General features: G+C 42.3%; 1 protein-coding gene across 4 annotated transcripts in view; it reads left to right on the top strand.

The window, feature by feature from the left end:
• The window catches only part of mib1 (MIB E3 ubiquitin protein ligase 1), a 160,971-nt gene that overhangs the window by 126,973 nt on the left and 11,734 nt on the right, over positions 1–22,264 (top strand). For all 4 annotated transcript variants that reach the window (XM_060906418.1, XM_060906417.1, XM_060906416.1 and 1 more), the window contains exons 16-18: positions 3,001–3,159; positions 19,734–19,915; positions 20,394–20,583. In XM_060906418.1, the coding sequence (XP_060762401.1) occupies positions 3,001–3,159; positions 19,734–19,915; positions 20,394–20,583 (531 nt within the window). The remainder of the gene's footprint in view (positions 1–3,000; positions 3,160–19,733; positions 19,916–20,393; positions 20,584–22,264) is intronic.

Below are 22,264 nucleotides of genomic sequence, written 5' to 3'. Positions count from 1 at the left end.
ATATCCTCATCGCGGTGCAGATGAATACGGCGGCGTACACGCATTTAGACCGATGCCCTAACTTCGCCACTTTTAATGTGAAAATACTGAAATCAGTATCCTTTCACAATTACGACCTCAACTTAGTGCTACTTTGAGTTAAACGTCAAAGCGCTTAATTACAACTAAATTCGTATTTTACGATTCATTTCCTTTAATAATACCAAAGAACGACATAGCCGTACTGGTCGTGTTTTATATTTGCATGTTTAAATGGTTTGACCTTTAAACACGATGGAAATTTCAAATGGAAATCAATTTCAGTTTCATATACAAGACCGAGCACTCAATAATGCGCCTCGTGTATATAAAGAGTAAAATAATAATAATAATAAACTTTATTAGGGACGGGGTTTCAAAAGCTGACACTTATTTACATGAAAGCTGTGCATAATATAAATTAATAGCAAATATGTAATGAATAAAATAAAATAATGTAGAGAAATATTAAAACTTGTATCAGTTTGTATTGACAATTTAAACTTTAAGAAATAGTGTAAAAATTATAATCACTTACAGGTTCGAGGACATTTGGACAATTTAGAGTTAATCTAGAACATTTTTAGTTCCATACTAATGTTCTAGATGGACACAACACCTCACGGTGTGCTGTTCTAGGAAAATGATCAACTACAGTGTGTTCTCATGATGCCGAGTTGTTGTTACGACTCCAGCGTTGATTATTATCCAATAACAGGTTTTATTCCTCTTATACCACAAGATAACACACCATTTTATGTTTTTAAACTAGCGTCTTTCTTTTTGTTTTTTGCTGCTGTTTAAACAAATAGAACAAATTATTATTATTATTTTATTTTTATTTTAATCCCCCGCTGGCTGAAAGACCCAAAGGGGGATTGTGTCGTGGTGATGTCCGTCCGTTCGTCCGTCCGTCCCGGGAAGGGTGCTCACCTTCTGAAATCAACTCCTCTTACAATTTTTGGAGGAATTTCATGAAACTTGGCAGGATTCTTTGTTATATGTCAGTAATACGCATATAGCAATTTCTTTCAATCGGGTCGCATTTTGCCAGAGTTACAGCCCTTGATTAACAAAATTATACTTTGACAATTTCATGAAAGCGTGCTCACCTTCTGACGTCAACTCCTCTCACAATTTTTAGACGAATTTCTCGAAGCTTGGCAAAACGCCTTGTTATATGACAGTAATACGCATACCGCGATTTAATTTCGTTTGTAAAATGTTTTGACTCTTGATTAAATAACTTGTACTTTGACAGTTTCATGAGGGTGTACGTTCTTCTGAAATCAACTCCTCTCACAATTTGTGGAGGAATTTCACCAAACTTGGCAAAAGGATTCTTTGTTATATGACAGTTATATCTCATCTCATTATCTCTAGCCGCTTTATCCTTCTACAGGGTCGCAGGCAAGCTGGAGCCTATCCCAGCTGACTACGGGCGAAAGGCGGGGTACACCCTGGACAAGTCGCCAGGTCATCACAGGGCTGACACATAGACACAGACAACCATTCACACTCACATTCACACCTACGCTCAATTTAGAGTCACCAGTTAACCTAACCTGCATGTCTTTGGACTGTGGGGGAAACCGGAGCACCCGGAGGAAACCCACGCGGACACGGGGAGAACATGCAAACTCCGCACAGAAAGGCCCTCGCCGGCCCCGGGGCTCGAACCCGGACCTTCTTGCTGTGAGGCGACAGCGCTAACCACTACACCACCGTGCCGCCCGACAGTTATATGCAGATTGAAATTTCACTTAATTTGGGCGAATTTTACCCGAGTTATGCGCTTGATTATTAACAAACTTGTACTTTGGTAATTTCATCAAGGTGTGCTTGCTTTCTGAAATCAACTTCCCTCACAATTTTTATCCCCCGCTGGCTGAAAGACCCGAAGGGGGATTATGTCGTGGCGACGTCTGTCCGTCCGTCCCAGGAAGGGCGCTCACCTTCTGAAATCAACTCCTCTTACAATTTTTGGAGGAATTTCACGAAACTTGGCAGGATTCTTTGTTATATGTCAGTAATACACATATTGCAATTTCGTTCAATCGGGTCGCATTTTGCCAGAGTTACAGCCCTTGATTAACAAAATTATACTTTGACAATTTCATGAAAGCGTGCTCACCTTCTGACGTCAACTCCTCTCACAATTTTTAGACGAATTTCTCGAAGCTTGGCAAAACGCCTTGTTATATGACAGTAATACGCATACCGCGATTTAATTTTGTTTGTAAAATTTTTTGACTCTTGATTAAATAACTTGTACTTTGACAGTTTCATGAGGGTGTACGTTCTTCTGAAATCAACTCCTCTCACAATTTGTGGAGGAATTTCACCAAACTTGGCAAAAGGATTCTTTGTTATATGACAGTTATACGCAGATTGAAATTTCGTTTAATTTGGGCGAATTTTACCCGAGTTATGCCCTTGATTATTAACAAACTTGTACTTTGGTAATTTCATCAAGGTGTGCTTGCTTTCTGAAATCAACTTCCCTCACAATTTTTATCCCCCGCTGGCTGAAAGGCCCGAAGAGGGATTATGTCGTGGCGACGTCTGTCCGTCCGTCCATCCCAGGAAGGGTGCTCACCTTCTGAAATCAACTCCTCTTACAATTTTTGGAGGAATTTCATGAAATTTGACAGGATTCTTTGTCAATAATACACATATTGCAATTTCGTTCAATTCAGTCGCATTTTACCAGAGTTATGGCGTAATTCCCGGTGGGGGATATTGTGCTCTCGGAGCACTCGTTTGAATTTAACTTGAATTCATTTTTGCTCGGGACAGTCCACGGTTACGCCGTAAAAGCAGAACCATCAGGCAACATCCGTGTTTTTTAGATTTGCGTAACTGGTGCACTGCATAGCCAGCCAATCAGAACCGAGTATTTTTCTGTCAGCGTGTTGTTGAACCAGAATGCAGCGCTTGCTCTCCCAGCCGAGTTACCGTGAGGTGCTTTTGTCTGTGCAGCTGCTGGTGCGAGCCGAGGCCAAGCTGGACGTGCAGGACAAGGACGGGGACACACCGCTGCACGAGGCCCTACGTCATCACACCCTGTCCCAGCTCCGGCAGCTCCAGGACATGCAGGACGTCAGCAAGGTGGAGCCCTGGGAGCCCTCCAAGAACACGGTACACACCTCACGTCCGCGTTAATCAATTAGAGAAATACAGTTAAGTACAGTAAGGAGAAGGAAATCATGAAGCTCTTATTCATGCATACGTTTTTATTGTTAATGTTCAGAGAATATTCAAAAGCTCCAACTTTTGACCCTGACCCCAAAAAAAACACCAAACACTGACATTTATTCTATTTTTATTTTTCTCTCTCACAAAATATCTGACATTAAACAGATGGAAATGCTAACGTAAGTGCGTTTAAACATTCCTGAAGAATAATCTAGTTATGTGTCATGGAGCTGCGTGACCTGTTTACAACTTTGCTCCTAAATAAGACTCAAATTTTCTGACATGAGGAATCAAACATGAAAAGAGAAGGCTGTTCCGGGAAAATAATCACCAGCAGGGTGCTGTGGTGCGACCCAGTAGCCTAGTAAACTAGACCCACCCGCCTAGCGGCCAAAAATATTTTTGCCTAGCGAGTGGGTCTAGCCTCGCACCATATAAACAAAAACACCCCGGGCATCAAATCGTGCCCGCCAATCACAACGCAAGGTTTTTGTTTGGATTCTTTGGGCGGGCTTTTGCAGGAGTGGCGACAAAGCTGCGCGACGCTGGAGAAAGCACAACAGGAAAGATGGCTACGGCTAGTGAACAGCGCGCGTTTGACTCCGCTTTGGAATCAGTTTTAGAAGAATTAGACTTGGAGTTTTCGTTGAAACATGAGCAGGAAGAGGCTCTCCGCTCATTCCTTTTCAAGAAGGACGTTTTCGCTGTTTTGCCGACCGGCTATGGCAAAAGTCTGATCTACCAGCTGGCTCCGCTCGTAGCCAAAAGGATGGGGCTAGTTTGTGCAGTACGAAGAATTAATAAACAGCTTTGAAACATTACTTTTTGATTGTTTCTTATTTTCCCGTTATTTTAAATTTAAGGGAAATTATTTCACCAAACACCACTAAATAAAAACTCTCAAACAGTTTAAGCAAACCCTTGAAAAACACTTGGAAAAAAAAATGAGTGTATGTGGTACAGACTCCAAACTTGTGGTCATTATCTCCAAACTTCTTAATATCTAGAACCTGTTTATTAATTAATACGCATTTTGAAAAATTATTTATTTCAAGGCCTCCCCCACTGCTTTCTGTCGCTCTGACTACGTCACAGTCACTGTTGCGCTGATTGGTCAGAGCGTTGGCCTATACGCACAGAGACAGTTTGAAAGACGGCGGGTTGTTCCTCCTACCCCCGTCGGAAATGTCTACGGATCGAGGCCAGACTAAATATTCACATTTAGTTGGTGTTTACATTAGACCGTATCAGCGGATCATCAGATTAACGTTTTTAAAACGATTCGCGTGCACACAGCAACGCCAATACACGATTCGCTTGCACACAGCAACGCCAATACACGGATACGCTAATCACATGACTAATTAGGCCCTGTCCACATGGCAACGGATTCAGGTGACTCCGATACAATTGCTTATCGTTTAGGCCTGGCGTCCACACGGCACCGGCGTTTTGGGTGCCCAAAACGCAATCTTTTTGGGAACGGGTTCCAGAGTGGAAAGATCTGGCAACGTTGCCGTTGCAAAGTTGTCTGGATGAGTAGAACGGATTTGTTTACGATGACGTCACAACCACATGACTGTGAGTGCTTCACGCCGGGTAGAAGTGTAACGAACTCGATGCGAGTTGTCAACAAATCCTATAACTTGGTTCATGAAACGCGCTTACAAAATATTTTCACTGTGAATATTTATTGTATAATGGTGCAAAGTGAGAGAGAGAGAGAGAGACTCTGCCCTTAGGGCAGAGTCAATCCCGCCAGCAAAAATAGGGAAAAAAAAAGGAGCGATTTCACCTCTTCAGATGTTGGTTTAAGTCCTACAATACATTCCTCAAAAAGGGCGTAGAAGAGCAAATTAATCCATCAACGTGTAGCATTCAATTTATTCCGGAACATTAAAGACGCCGCCTTCCGCGTAGAATCATACGTCATCCTCGCCGCCATATTGGATAGGTCAAAGCGGAGAATAAAGATTCATGTGCTGCGTTTAACTGTACCAACAGGTTTACCGTCCAAACGAGATCACATGGGATTACCTTTCACAGGTGAGAAACAACAAATTAATCCATCAACGTGTAGCATTCAATTTATTCCGGACCATTAAAGACGCCGCCTTCCGCGTAGAATCATACGTCATCCTCGCCGCCATATTGGATAGGTCAAAGCGGAGAATAAAGATTAGCTGCGTTTAACTGTACCAACAGGTTTGCCGTCCAAACGAGATCACATGGGATTACCTTTCACAGGTGAGACTGGAAAAATACTTTTCATTGTATTTGGTCATTATAATGTAATTTTACGAACAGATTTTCCTGACTTTGTGGCTAATATGAAGTCTCGCGCATAATAGTTTATGCGCATGCGTCCTTACTTCTTCTATTGTTTTGGTGTCTCCGATGGGACCGTCTTACAGCGCCCCTAGAGGTGTGGCATGTGTATTGCATCGTTTTCAGCAAGCGTTGCGTTGCCATATGGACCTGATATTTTACTGATCGTTGCCCATTTGGACGCGATATATTTTTAAATAACATCTCGTTGCCGTTGTCGTGTGGATGTAGCCTTAGACGGCACGTCAGTTGAAATGTGTCAGTACGGCTCAGCGCTTCCTCCTCAGCGGCTGCGCTCCAAATCACTCCGCCCTGAACAGCGAGTGCCCTCTGGAGGGTGCGCACTCCGGCCCTGCGCAGCTCACAGAGCGCGCGAGTGAAGCGCACGAGCAGTGATTCGGGACTGAGCCGCTGTGTGTGTGATCCCAGCGCATATCGGGCAGCATGCGCAAGTCACTCACCACTTGCAAGTGGAAGGATGGCAAGCCTAAAGACAATCATAACTACACAATGGGCAGTATTTGCATCTTACCATGAACAACATTAAGAATGACAAAGCAAAGCATTATATTCATACTTTTATACTCTTTAATGAAAAACAAAAAGGTGATACAAGGCGGAAACAATAGCAGGAAGTGAAGTCCGCGCCGTTTTTCAGCAGTCGCGTCACATGACCAACGTGGCATGACCAACGCCAGCGAATCAGGAAGGTGGATGTCACAGTGACGTTGTCCAATGACGACGTCAGCTAGAGCTCAGCACTGCGTTTCCTCGTACCTCAATGTTTACACAGCACCAGATCAGATACGAACCGGGTTGAATACGTGGGCCCCGGCGGATTCAAGTTGTTCCGCCTGTGGAGTCGTTTCCCGGCGTTTTAATGTGAACGGACAGTGCATCCGCGACGAAAACGAGACGGATACGGTCTAATGTAAACACCACCTTAGTCTGGCTTGCCAGGCTATCGACCCAGCGCAAAGTGGAATTTCTGTTCGTTGATTTATTTTCCAATAACAGCGCATCCTGATGTGTTTTATTCCTCTTATTCCACAAGAATTCATCGATGACTGATTTTATGATTTTGTATTTGTAGAGCTTTTTTCCAAAATGCTATCAATCCGTTTTGATTGTTTTCAGAAAAATATTTATTTACCCAGACCCGTAAATTTTGCAGATATTTCATTTATCCTGTTAGAACAGATAGTTGGTTCAGTCTGAACATTTTCAACAATGATTGACAAATCGAACAACAATGTTATTGATTATAAATCCAAAGTTTATTATACATGTATTTTTTTTTCAAAACGCTATAAATCCATTCATTTTTTCTGTCTTTGTTTTTAAAACAAGAGAACGTGCTGTAGATATATAATATCAGGAACTTTCATCATACAATTTATAATAAAATCAAATAAATTATATAAACACTTAGGCTACGTTCACACTGCAGGTTGAAGTGACTCAAATCCGATCTTTTCGCCCATATGTGACCTGTATCCGATCTTTTATTGACAATATGAACGACACAGATCCGATTTTTTCAAATCCGACCCAGGCCGTTTGGATATGTGGTCCTAATTCCGATTCCTATCCGCTCTTTTTATATGCGACTTCAGTCTGAACCGCCAGGTCGCATTCATCCAACTTTACACGTCATCAACAAGCCACAAACGTCACTATTCTGCGCTGAAGTAGGCGGCGGGTCTCTCAAAAAAAAAGTTACAACAACATGGCACATAATCACGGGCGCAGATAGAGGGTGGGACTCGTCCCACCCAGATTTAAATTCACCTCGCTCGGTCCCCCCCACTTATAGGGAGGAAAAAACGTCTATGCTGTCTTTCTTTGCATAAGGCAAACCTCACGGAAAAATCAAAAGACTAATTACCATTCGGTTTATTGAGGTGCACAGCAGTATATACATAGTTGCAACAACTCACATAAAACAAAACAAAGACTGATATTCGGTTGGTTGAGCTGCGCAGACTGCACAGGTTGCGAGCTCGAGCTTGGTTGCTATGGTAACCCGCAACAAGTTTGACAGGCATATCGGGGTTGGGGTTGGTTTGCTGGCAGCTTTGTCCCCCCCCAGTTTTTTGTCCCCCCCAGTTCAAAAAACGTATCTGCGCCCCTGCGCATGACATCAATGCGAGGGACGCTTCGAGCTGTGAAGGTTCTGAATCTTCTCAATGGAAGGACGCAGAGGTTAGGGAGCTGATTTCCATTTGGGGGGATGCAGCTATTCAAGCTAGATTGGATGGGTCATACCGCAACCGGGCAGTTTTACTTCCGTAAACACTGGCCATGCTCACTGCGTGTGACGTCGTCGTATCCCGCAATGCGCATGCGGAACACTTTTAGGTTGCTTTTCGTTCATACTGAGGATCACATACAAGTCGCATATATTTGTTAATGTGAACGACCTCACAAAAAAATCAGATTTCACAAAAAAAATCGGAATTGAGCATTAAGCCTTGCAGTGTGAACGTAGCGTTAGACTACCGTTCAAAAGTTTGGGGTCACTTTGAAATGTCCTTATTTTTGAAAGAAAAGCACTGTTCTTTTCAATGAAGATCACTTTAAACTAATCAGAAATCCACTCTATACATTGCTAATGTGGTAAATGACTATTCTAGCTGCAAATGTCTGGTTTTTGGTGCAATATCTCCATAGGTGTATAGAGGCCCATTTCCAGCAACTCTCACTCCAGTGTTCTAATGGTACAATGTGTTTGCTCATTGCCTCAGAAGGCTAATGGATGATTAGAAAACCCTTGTACAATCATGTTAGCACAGCTGAAAACAGTTGAGCTCTTTAGAGAAGCTATAAAACTGACCTTCCTTTGAGCAGATGGAGTTTCTGGAGCATCACATTTGTGGGGTCGATTAAATGCTCAGAATGGCCAGAAAAACGTCTCGACTATATTTTCGATTCATTTTACAACTTATGGTGGTAAATAAAAGTGTGACTTTTCATGGAAAACACAAAATTGTCTGGGTGACCCCAAACTTTTGAACGGTAGTGTAAATAACATTCATTCATTTATGTTTAATCTTAGGTTTTTAAGACTGTCCACCAAACAACTAACTAAATAACAAATGGCCAGTTAGTTCAATTTTTTAAATGCAGTCCATTTAAAGTGCCACCTTAAACAGCATGACAAAACCACTAATTAAATAACAATAATCAATATTGATAAAAATACATTCAATAGCCAAGTTATTCAGTAAAGCGTTGAACCTGTAAAAACAGCGCCATTACCCGCTACATAAAACAAAGAACTTCAAAATAACACACACATACAAATGACCTTAGTGCTCAATCTTAAATTCATTCTTAAATCTTAAACCTGTCTAACAACACCAGATAAGCCTCGGTCACAACCGGCCGTACGTGCTCCTACGGCCGGTCTACATGCAAAAAACGCACGGAGGGCGCACGTGAAACGCACGGAGGGCGCGCGTGTGACGTGCTGATTTTCAAGCCGTAGACTGGCCGCAGACCGGCCGCAGAGGTTCTTTGTCATGTCAAACAAACTCTACGGGCGCTTACGTTTTTTTCAGGTTGCAAGACAAACTTGCGGCCAACGTGCGTCTTTCTCCACAAACAAAAAAAACGCAGCAATTTGGGAAACGCCAAAAATCACACGGCCAAAAAATCGTACGTCCGGTTGTGACCTAGGCTATAAGTACAGATACAGCTGACGTGAGTAATAAGCCTGTCCTATTGGAGTTTTTGGAAGAATCAAGTTTTGCATCATATCAAAGCAGACTGTTACATAATCTTTAGCAACTCTGCCTGAAAGGTCATAGAACACGCGAGCTCTGCGACGATGCAAAATGAATGATGCAGATTCTATCTGCTTGTCTCTCTCGGTCACGCTGACCGAACTCTGATTGGTCTAGAGGAAATGTCGCACTCGGCCAAAAAACGGGTGTAGCGCCTATCGCGTTTTGGAGAGAAACTACAATTTGCAGCACATATAAACAAGGAAATATAGCGATTTGGCATGAAACATTAATGGAGCAGTGAACAGGCTCAGTACACAGCAGAATAGCGCGACGAACTCGTTTTTTTTTTTAATTTGGCGTTTATCACGTTTTGGAAAAGAGCTGTTCATTTATTACAAATAAAATCACCTGATTTTTTTTTTTTTTTAAACCATTTGTAGATACGTTTAATGTTGTGGAATGTTAATAAGCCACAAATGCAGCTTATGTTATCAAGAAACCGTAAAAAGTGCAAACTCGTCTGGACTGAAGAAGCAGACTCGAGTCCCGCTGACACTGGAGATTCCTTCCTTAAATGGAAAATAAACGTCTCCTGACAGAAAACTGTAAAATCTGATTAAAGTTACTGTGCAAAGAAGGATAAAATCCTAACTGATTAAAATAACACTTAATTAACAGTTTGTCTCGGTTATTATTCACGGAGCCGGAGGCGGATAAAGCCTCAGTCACAACCAGCCGTACGTGCTCCTACGGCCGGTCTACGTGCAAAAAACGCAAGAAACGCACGGAGGGCGCGCGTGTGACATGCTGATTTTCGAGCCGCAGACTGGCCGCAGAGGTTCTTTGTCATGTCGAACAAACTCTACGGGCGCTTACGGTTTTTTCAGGTTGCAAGACAACCTTACGGCCAACGTGCGTCTTTCTCCACGAACAAAAAAAACCGCAGCGATTTGGGGAAACGCCAAAAATCGCACGGCCGGTTGTGACCTAGGCTTAATTGTTTTCGTATAAATACACAAGTGATTTATTATTATTTTTTTTAAAAATCATTTATTTCAAACTTTAAAAGCGCCATGTTAATGTAAAAACTTTGCGGCGCAGACTTGTGTCACTTATCTACGCCGAGTCACGTAAAATACTTTGTTTTGAAATCGATAAAATAAATCCCAACCCCACCTTCTCTTTGAATAGTTTTAGACCAAACTTCAGAGCATCTTTAGTGCTTTTATTTTAGGAACAGCGTTTTCTTTCATCATTTGTAATTCTTCTTCGCTTACGGTGACAAAGCGATTGGCCGCCATTTTGCCGAGTCGCGCGAGCTGATTGTCGAGAAATAGTCCGACTCTCTCGACCAATCAGTGCGCACGATTTCCTATAAATCACCTTCGTATTTATGCTAAAACAGATTAAAGCCCCGGATTAGAAGGAGCACATTAATATAAACTTGTAATTTGTCTTGAAGAGCTGCTCAACATCATCTGACCAATCAGAATTGAGAATTTAACAGCGCTCTGTATGAGGTTGTCTGTCTGACGGCCCATGATTTTGGTGAACTGATGTCATTTATCCGACCGATCTTGAGTACAAATCCATAGGCATGTAACGATTCGTCCAGTTCACGATTCACTTTGATTCATGATATTTTTGAGAAAAAAAATTAAAATGAAGAAACTTTTACCAAAAAACGCAACATTTATTCACCTATTCTTTATCAACTTGTATATTTCTTTTGTTAAATAAATAACATTTTTGTTTCTTTTTCTTAGTAACTAACAATTATTTACCTACAATTGTAAAGGTTGGAGTAATTAACAATTATTCCACAAGATCGTGAGCTGATAGCCGATGAGGCACGTAACACCTAGTCGGCTATAATCCATGTGCGATGAGATTGAGTGGAATAACTGTTTTATTCTATCCACATTCACTGGATTTTGAGAAACGGAGCATTTTTGTTATTTTTTGCAAATTCGATAAATAAAAACTTTATGCAAAACGTCTAACAAAATTTCTGCTTAGAATGTAAACAAGCCGGTGAAACGACAGGAGTAATTTGTTTGGGAAAAAAAATTCTTACCATCAAATACTTGTATTTCATATTTTGCTGCCTTTTTTTGGGGGGGGGGTGTTTCCGAGTCGAGTTTTTATTTCGTCCTCGGTTGGTTCAGCAACACGCTCCGCCATTTTGTTTATCTCTCGTCACGGTATATGAGCTGATATCGTGGTAGTAGAGTAGCCAATCAGAGCTCACAATTGCTCATATCCAGTCAATGTGGATAGAACAGAATACAATCACCTATTAACTTAAATATTCCTTTTATTAAAAATGAAAAAAAGTTAGTAACAAGTCGGCCTTTTTTCAGTAAACTTTTACGAACATTTGTTCTGCCTCAATTTGCTTCTCTTTTCTTTCAGCATTCCGTAAAATTAGAGAGCTGTGATTTCTTGTTAAATCTATTTGTGTACAATCACACAGCAGCTCTTTCCATTCTAGATCTGGTTTGCGTGTTTTTGCAGTATTAGAGCTGTGTTACTTCCTCCTACTGTGAAGTCACGTGTCGTTTTATTTTACATTATTGCTGTCTAAACATCGCAATTCCAGCTCGGAAAAACTAAAAGGTTACACAGCCTGATGATGATGATGATAAGGGTTTAATATGAGCATTTTCACAAATATAGCTCTTCATCTGATATAAAAGCTAAATGTACTGTACATACTCTACTAATGTTAAAAACCCTAAATGCTAATTATTAAACTTATCATACTCTCAAGTCGAGGGAGAAAGCTGACCCGGAACGAGCAGAGAAACTGGAACGGTGTTTTTAAAAGCTGAGTATCTCCTTTTCAAACCGTCCTGCTTAAGCAGCAGTGTCGTCTTTAGCCTGTCTGTGGCTGCCATGATGTGCTCTTCTTCAGCTTCTCGTTCTCCTTCTGTGATCACACCAAGCGTCGTATGTGCACGATAAGCCGCAGAGGGCACTGGTGAGATCAGAACGGGATCAGCAGGAGGACGGCCGGCGCGCTCTCACAAGCCTAATTGAAATCTACAGCACGTTCGCTCGTACAATCCAGCAGCGCGATGGAGAAAATTGAATTTCCCGGCCCAGCGGCTCCATCAGAGCAGATGTAAGAAGCGGCGAGCCGGGACACAATCAGGGGAAACGATCCAGAGTCATTGGAATGACAGCGTTCCCTTCTTCTTCTTCTTTCTTTTGCGGTTTTCTTTTTTCTTTTTTTTTTTTCACCCCCCCACCCTGATTGTCTTGCCTGTCCCGTTGACCTGAGTGGAAAGCGAGAGGAGACGAGGACCACGAGAGGAGAAATGGCAGCTATAGCGGAGTTAAAATAGCGGAACCGCTGCTAAATGAATCGCTTGTTCGCAGCCCATTTAGAGCCATGTTGGCAGTTTGGGGGAGAATATGCACGCTGTAAAGTGCCTTCTTATGAACTTTTACAGCAAATCAGTGACACTCTCCCAGACCGCGGCAAAAAATAATTTTAAAAAATAATTTTTTAGTCCAGGAGCCTGAAGGACAGGGCCGTGTGGATTAATGCTGCTCAGTTAATACACTGTTCACCACAAACAGCTGCTGAGATCATATTCTCACAAGGTAATGAGATGGAACTGGAACCATTAGTGGCTTCTAAAAAAAAAACCAAGGTCTCCCTGATGTAGGGTTTTGCAGATATTTACATATTTTGTTGATATTTGGACAGTAAAATGATAAATGAACTGAGCTTCAGGAAATAAATCATGCCAGTGTACAGACGATGTAATATTCTCATCTCTCTCATCTCTATCCCGCTCTGCTGAGTGATAGTGATATCTAAAGTATAAAGCTAGTGTACACAAGTTTTACTTAATATATACTTTTTTTTTTTTTTTTTAATGGTGATGTAATTAAACATGATGCAATGTTTTCCAGCATTTCTGAAACCGCACCTTCAGAAGTTGGATGTAAATCCTCAGATCCACCGTCCGTATTTATACAGCACAGCTTATTATTTATTATTGATATATTTATATATATGACAAATGTTGCAACTATTGAACATTTCCTTCACGTAACTGATGAATAAAGTTATTCAGAACCTATTTATATCCAGCCACACAAGAACTTTACAATTGCTCGTCACTGAGATTAGTTATTTAAATGACTTGGATAGCTAGATTATTAGCTAATTAGCGAAAAAATGTGTTGTCTGGCATCTTCCTTTTAACATTCAGCACGTGTTTAAGTGTGAAGTGATGAGACGTGATTCATCTCTCGAGGAGGATAAACTTCATATCTTTGTGCCACCGTGTAATGTTCTTTATATCAGTGTTTCCCAACCTTTCTTGAGCCACGGCACATATTTTAGATTCGAAAAATCCCACGGCACACCACCAAACAAAAATGTCACAAAAAGTATATATAATGAAATATAATGATCATCTAGTCTCAATTTACTCACAATTTACTTACTCAGTGTGAAACCTGGGCCTGTTTAGTTGAACACAAAGCTGATATACTCGCAGGAATTGAAGAAAAACACACACGAAGACCTTCCTCAACAGCTCTGAGTCACTCTCCTTTTTTTAGTTTTTATAGCAGTCATGCTTGAAAAGCCCAGCTCGCATAGATAGGTTGTGGAAAATCACTTTTTTTGCTTTCTTCTGACCTCTACTCATACTAGGGCCTTCATCTGGGTCAGAATTTTCTCCAGGACCCAGTTTGGATTGTGTACTTTTTCTTTTCAAATATTTATCCATCGCTATCACCGCTGTCACACCCAAAGCATTACTAATTCTATTGTTTGAATGGCAACAGGTAGATACACAGGTTAATTAGCTACCTGCTGCCATCTAGTGGAAGAGTATTTAATTGTTCTGCCTGTCACTATACGTCGCTGGCATAGACGAACGAAGACAAATTATTTGCAGTAAATAAATAAATAATTTTCGGAACAATTAAGTGAAATTGGATAATTTCCCACGGTACACCTGATGATCTCTCACGGCACACTAATGTGCCGCGGCACAGTGGTTGGGAATCACTGCTTTATATTATACGGACACGTCCACAAAAAAAATCAAGACAACACAACATCACACGTTGGAGCTCAGGCAACGAGCCAATGACGAAACTTCTCTGCTGCGCATGCACAGAATCACTTCTTCGTCCGCCAGGAAAGAGAGATGGTGAGGCTAATTAATCCAGTGCTACTGCTAGGATTAGCTATGCTATCATTAAGCACTAAATAAATAAACTCAAAACTGAAATCGAAGATGCACTAAACACCCGAAAGGCTACCAAAACTTGATTGATTATTCTTCATGGATATTTACAAGAGAAAAACATACCAACGGACATTAAAAACAAAAAACTGGAAAAGAGACGCATCAGAGATGTAAAACTTCCGCACTAGCAAGTGACCATGACGGTTTGTTACTATATCCTTCCTGGCAAAAAAGCAAGAACCAATCTGGCCATTTTCCTCTGACCTCTCTTATCAACAAGGTATTTGTTTCCACCCACAGAACTGTCGCTCACTCACGCGATATATATATATTTTTTCCCCCACACCATTCTGTGTTGAGACTGTTGTGTGTGAAAACCCCAGGAGATCAGGAGCAGTTTCTGAAATACTCAAACCAGTCCATCTGGCTCAAACCAGCACCCATGCCACAGTGAAAGAAAGTCAGACTTCACTGTGAGATCACAATTTTTCCCGTTCCGATGTTTGAATGAAGTGAACATTTAACTCAAGCTATAGATACAGTGTAGTCCTGAACCACACACGAGCGTTTCTTTAAAAATGTTCTGGTCTGAATATCGCAGTGAGCCATTTTAGGACCCGAAAGAATCAATGTTTATTATTGAGCCGAGTCAAATGATATGACTCTCACGGAAAAGCTTGCTGGCTCTTTTTGTTGTTAAGTTGAAGTTGGACCCAAAAGTTTGAGAATTATTCCGAAACGCTGTCTTGTGGATGATGAAATAAAGGCAGGAGGGAAGTGAAAGCAGCTTCTCCTCCAGATCTCATTAATCAGTTAATCACTGGAGGAAACGCTGACACAAGTACCAAGTATTTGGGTCTCGCTGTCCAAAACTATTATCGTTCTCAGACGGTTAAGCTCTCAACTAATCCGAGTTTCTCCTCTGTATCGTCTACCAAGATTGAATTATAATTGTGGGCATTTTGCTCTTTAGAGTGAGCACATCATCTCATTGAAGGTTTTCTCTGCTCGTCTATTTGACCCGCTGTCCAACCTCCCGTTAAACACCATCTCTCTTCCTCATTAACACCCCGTGCTGTCTGTACACTTCAGATCCTGAAGACCTTCTGTATCTCCGTCTGTCACGCCCAGCACCTGACCTCTGACCTGGACAGATACCATCACAACTTGCTCGTTTTCTCTGCCCTCAGACCTGCGAGCAGGCCGAATCCGCTCCCTGTGACCACTCTAAATCACGCAGCCGATGGCAGGAGGCTGATCCGGGGCCACAGGCTTGTCATTTATAACGCAGGCAAATCGCTGTGACAAATCTCTCACCCATTACCCGGCGTGTAAGCCATCCATTTAAAGCAGCTCCTCTAGCGAGGCTCAGAATGCCGAAGTGTGCCATCATCTTCATTCACAGAACGTACTGCAGATGAACATGTTCTACGCCTCGGCACTTTATGGATCATCTGCGCTGTTTACTGCGCGATTGTTCCATTTAGTTTAGGAAAAGCGGCTCAAAAGCAGTCGTACATCTTCGGCCCACTTATGCTATTGCTTATACACAAAATACACAAGCCTTTTTCCCATCTGTTATTGTAAAGGGACTTGGTTTATGGGCGTTTCCGGTACAGGAACCTTTTCAGGAACGTTCATTGAATCAAGGCTAGTTGTGCTTCCTGAGTTTCTGACATTTTATTTTCCAGAGTTGCTAGTTAACTCCGCTAAGAAGGTTGTGTTTTCAGTGTGGTTGGTTGGCTGGTTTGCCTGTAAGCAAGGGTGCGCAAAACCTACTGATCCAAGTTCCATGAAACTTGGTGGAATGGTGTACCATGGGCCAAGAAAGAACTCATTACATTTTGGGGTGGATCAGAGTAGATGGTAGTAAAATTCAATAATAAAACGTAGTCAGTGTAGAAATATGATCACTCCAGATCACAATCCACGTCACAGGTATCGGTAATCCTCGAGGGTACACAAGTAGGCATGTAATTGTAATAGTTCTGGAAATATAATCAGACTTGTATAAAGTGGACCGTGAGTTGGCATAGTGGTTAGCGTGTCTGCCTCTCGACCGGGAGATTGTGGGTTCTACTTGCGGTCGGGTCATACCAAAGGCCATCATAAAAATGGTACCTGCTACCATCTGGCAAGGCACGCTGCAATACAAACTCTCGCAGTTACCAGAGGACCAGCTCCCCACCGTAACCCTAGCTGTATAGGCGAGGGGCCGAGGGCTATCGAAACGGAGATCGGCGCCGCACCCATACACCTTAAAGAGTTGGTTAGTACTGGGACAGGAGACTGCCTGGGAAGACCAGGTTCTGGCGTGAGAGGGACCTTGACTTGACTTGATGTATAAAGTGGTTGCAGATCAAAGAAGAGTCAGCTGTTGTCCTTGGCGGAGGTCTGTGCTCTCAGAGTGCTCTTCTAGTTCTTTCGAACAGGAACTGTTAAGGAGATTCCTGACTGGACATAAATAAGCTTCACGCAATGATGAGACTCATACCTGTAATCAGTAAAACGCGTTTTCATTCCAGAAGTTTTTCAGCAACCCAGGAACTTTAGGCACTCCTGAGTTCCAGTGGCGGCTGGTAGACTTTCAAACAGGGGAGGCTGGTCGGTTACGATATTTCCAGATTTTAAAAGAAAAAAGAAAAAACACATCAATTTTGCCCATACTCTTGCCTCTGATCTGGCTGATTGTTGGCAGGGTCACAAACTGTGAAATAACAGGTTCTTTTGGCCCATTAGCCTACTGTCCAATATACATGATGGTGGTGTTGGGGGGAGGGGTATATTTTAACATTTTATATTTTAAAATTGTGGCATGTTGTTTAAAAATTGATCATTATTGAAAGCAGCTCTTTGTCAGGAACCTCAGCAGTAACAGCAGAGTGTTCTGGAATAGGCACAAGCACTGACCTTGGGGAGCCAAACATAGAGCTGGGGGCCACACATTTCATTCAATGACACTTTCCCTATATTTTACTTATTTTGACTGAGAAATGTTTTATTGACAATTTTGATAACCCTTCACTTTTAATCCAGGTCTGTAGTGTGAAATGTTCTCGGCTGTGTTTTTGTTTAAAAATGTTTTCCAAATTGTAGCTGTGTTTAATTCATATCCAGAAAAATATATATTCCAATATAATATACTCAGCATAAACATTTTAAATAGATTCTATATTTTTGGTCCATCCATGACATATTACTAAAGTAGCCTATTTACTGTTGTTGATTTGGGTCACTTGCTGTTAGCCAATTCACTTTCTCGTACCAGGAGAGCTGAAAGGAACGAGTATTATTCCCTACCTTTTTCACCAAGTCAATTTGAGGCGTTGGTCTACCCTGCTCTTTAATTTTAATTTTTTCCTCGAAAGGAAGACTGGCAAATGGCTTCGCCAAAATTAAATCAGCAATGCTCGGCATCCGTGCGCAGCTTTCTTGCTAGCTGACTAGCCCCCTCAAGTTCAAGTTCAGTCACTCAAATAAACGAAATTTCTGGAACGCAAACTTGACAACACTATATTTACACTTTATTTACAATGAAAATATATACAAACTAAAAAAGCTGGTAGAAACCGTATGTAATGAATGAAATCGAAATGTAAGCTGATCTCTTACAATACACCACAGCACTTGCGAATCCGCATGGGACTGAACTGAGATTCACCGCTGCCTGTCTATATTTGAAACGAGCTGTCAATCAAAGAAAATATCCGTCCGCTTTCACCAATCACCAGTCTCCTTGCGGAAAGCTTTGCCATGTCCCTCCCACTGTGAGGCTGGGAGTCCGGTGGGCGGGCGTTTTCGCAGTATTTGTCCAATAACCGTCTTGCATTTTGCTATTGAAAGCGCATCGCTCCCAAATGCCATTGAAGTCCACTGAGGCTGGGCTGCATCGCGCTGTCACGAGGGGGAAAAACTCACGCACACATTAGGCGAACTGCGGAAAGTTATAACGGAATGATTTCGCACTGTAGTTGGGTTGAGCACATATATTTCTATGATTCTGGATCTGAAATAGCAATGTTATAAGGTCGGCTGTAACATAAGCCTAGCGCAATTCATCCTACATGATGTTCGTCATTTTTAGAGGAGGCTGAGCCTCCCTCGTTGTCTTAGAGCAATCGCCCGTGCTGAGTTCCCTTAAAATGTTTCGAAAACCTTTTTGACAGAACTGAAGACTGATTTTAGTTCCCAGGCCAAAGATAATTTCCAGTTCCTGCTCCAGTGTTGCTGTTTTTCTTTCCACAATGACTGACCAACTCTCTCACCAACCCGGGTGCATTTCTACCAGTGGAACCAATGGACGTTTTGGCTCCTCGGCCATGGTTTCTGGAACCTTTTGTAATTTTCAGCTCCAGAGTTGCTACCTTTTTTCCAGAACGGGAAATATTAGTGTGGCTCTTGCTACAATGAAGGTGTTTGGCTGGCCATGCACAAGCTTCACATAATGACCAAGCCTTGTACCTGCCTTTCTAAAAATATCAAGTCAAGTTTGAGCTAATTTTATCCCTGATGATCAAGCCTGTGGTGAGGAAATACTCCCTCAGACGATACGAGGAAGAAACCTTGAGAGGAACCAGACTCAAAAGGGAACCCGTCCTCATCCGGGTGATGACAGATGGCGTGATTATAAGTAACTCGCTTGTATAAATCGTTATATACAGCAGTCACAAAGTATAACTGTGTAACCAGGAAATTCATTATAGTTTTAGCTTGAAGTCTGTTCTGTTGATGTTATCAACTGTTCATTGGTAGAGACTTGAGTGCAAAACTGTTCATGACAGTCCTAAAGTTATCATAGCAGTCGTAGCCTCAGCCATCATAGCAAACCTGTCCAGAGCCGTCTTCCCAGTGCGACTTTTGATTGTACGTACCGGGCCGTCCTCGACAGGAGCGATGTGATGAAACTCCAACCAGAAGTAGGGCATGAGGATGGATCAGGTGAGTCCGAGGAGCAAAAACATGTGATTGCTGCGGCAGGTTTTTTCTCTCAGAAAAACTTGTCAGAATCTCGGAAGCCTTTTCCATTAAGTATTAGGCACTTTTTTTTGTTCCCAGGCCATTGGTGTATAATCTGGCATCAGTATATTTTCAGGACTCTCTCATCCTCATTTCAGAGTTTATGAAGCCTTTTTAGTTCCTAGAACTCCACACACATTACTGCTTCGTTCTGTCTGGAGATTTGAATGAGGGTTATCCTGAACGCCGCCTTTCTCACTCTCTTACATGTTTTGCGTAGCTGATTATGGGACTGGGGACCCAAGGAGCGGAGAAGAAGAGCGCCGCCTCCATCGCCTGCTTCCTGGCAGCCAACGGTGCTGACCTGACCATCCGCAACAAGAAGGGCCAGTCTCCGCTTGACCTGTGCCCTGACCCGAGCCTGTGCAAAGCCCTGGCCAAGTGCCACAAGGAGAAGACCAGGTACTCAGAAAATCATAATCGAGATTTCTATAGATTTTCATTTTTAGTTCAAAAACTCCTAAACAAGGTATTGACGGTAAAATAAAAGTCCTGAGAGTCCTTCGGTTCAAGAATACAGATCTTGTGTTCTCGATGTTGTGAGGAACATTGAGTTGTGTGCTGTAGAAATGAATTAATACACAACAAGGAGTTTGTGTGCCTTATTGATGTAACCTCACCTCACCCTGTGTCTTGCCCCCATGTCTGATTTACATGCATACATTTTTCCTCCGTCTTTTTCCACTGATTTTTTTTTCTTCTTCTGCCCCCTCTCCGTCCTCGGTTCCTTCCTGCTGTCATCCATCTTCACATCCCGTCATGTTTTCCTTTCACCCCATTCACCTTTTGTTTGACTTCTTCTTTTCCTTTTTCCCTTGTCTTCCCTGCCTGCTGACGCATCCCTTCTTCCTTGCGTCCTCCCCCTCTCCGTGTCTCTCAGTGGCCAGGTGGGCTCCCGCAGCCCGTCTTTGAACAGCAACAACGAGACCCTGGAGGAGTGTATGGTGTGCTCGGATATGAAGCGGGACACGCTGTTCGGGCCGTGCGGCCACATCGCTACCTGCTCGCTGTGTTCGCCTCGCGTCAAGAAGTGTCTCATCTGTAAAGAGCAGGTCCAGTCCAGGACCAAGGTAGGGCACGGTGTCTCAGTGGTACATTTCGAGGACACCATAAGTCTGTTTTTCCTTTTTGAAAAAGAAAAAAAAAATTCTTAATAAGTATTAGTTGTTAAATGATAGAATATATAGTGTTCTTACATTATTCAATAGTATTTATAGATCATTTCATTCCATTTCTTTGTAGCGACCGTGAGCCGTTTATACTTGAAATGTTTTTTTTTGGGGGGGGGGGGGTCAGGAATAAAACACATCAGGATGTGCTGTTATAGGAAAATAATCACCAATGATTGATTGATTATTCCTCATAGGCAAATTTGCCTGTACTTGTTTTTCATTTATAGTTACATACATCTGCGAATTTGTTTTATTGAGCAGGGTAGTTTCCTGTGTCTAGCGAGAACAGCATCATGCGGACGAGAAGCGATCGCTTAAACAGCCGAACGCGAGGGAGGAGCTTTAATTAATTAGCATAACCATAGAACCATGTCACACCAAGATGGCGACGTGCGGAAAACGTCGTGAGTCGCAGGGATGCAATTTGTGGTTGACATTCGCGAATAGATCCGTGAAACAAAAGACGAATATTTATATCTTTTCTCTGTTCCTGCTTTTGTGTTCTCGTTTCTTTCTCTGTAAGATCAAATATAATAACTTTACACTCGCTACCGTGCCCAAGTCGAGCCCACGCATTCTAAGGCTAAGATAGCTAAGTGCTAGCTAGAATGATTTAATTATCTGTCCAGAAAAATGATACATCATCGAACCTTGCTCTTTCTTGCAGTTGCACTCACTAGGCAGGATTTCCTTTCCTTTTCTGCTGGCAGGAGAGCCGAGTCCGCCGTGTTCGCCCACGCCGACTTGTTTTGTTTAAAAGTAGCTCAAACTGACACGCCCCCACCATGGTCATGTGATATTGTTGCTCGGTTGCTTCGGCGATCTCCAGAATCATAAAATGCGGGACGCTTTTTATCTCAGCAAAACATTTACGCACAGGATGCACGCTGTGTGCGCGTGCGCACGCAACAGCGAAACATCTCGAAACTCCAACAGCAATAGAAATGGAACGTTTTACCCAGAATTCAGCTTTGCAGTTGGAACCTTTAAGTTATTGTAGCTTTATCTTCCAGCTTGGTACTGAGAAACCAGGAAAAAAGGACGAACTCCAAGCTTCGAGTTCCAGCTTTACCTCTGACTGACTGTTACGAAGCACTAACACTGGTGGAGACTCCTTCTGTAATGTTCGAACATGCTCATTAATATAAACCTAAGCTTCGACTTTGTAATTTGACCAGGGTTGGGTTTCCCAAAAGCATCGTAGCACAAAGATCAGTGTTAAATGGTAGAGCGAGCATCACAATGAACTCTCTCTCTCTCCTAGTTAAGATGCTCTTAGCGTTAAGAGGCTTTTGGGAAACCCACCCCAGAATGGCTCTCAGAGCTGCTGTTATAGAAACGTCATCAGGACCTTCTGACCAATCAGAATCGAGAATTCAGGAGCGTTGTGGTATAAATACCTTTAAAGCAAATGTTCAGTCCGGAATTTTCCGCTTAACTCGAATGGTTCCGTGATTAGTTTTGTTGTTATTGTTACTCTGCAGTGATGAGCAAGAAATGAAAGCTTAAAGCTGTCAGGTCAAACTTTGTGCTAGAGCCCTGCACTCCCGCGGGAGTCCCGCGGGACCCGACGCAAAGC

Source organism: Neoarius graeffei, chromosome 23 (assembly GCF_027579695.1).
Source record: "Neoarius graeffei isolate fNeoGra1 chromosome 23, fNeoGra1.pri, whole genome shotgun sequence".
Lineage (NCBI taxonomy): Eukaryota > Metazoa > Chordata > Actinopteri > Siluriformes > Ariidae > Neoarius > Neoarius graeffei.
This window is presented reverse-complemented; position numbering and strand designations above follow the sequence as displayed.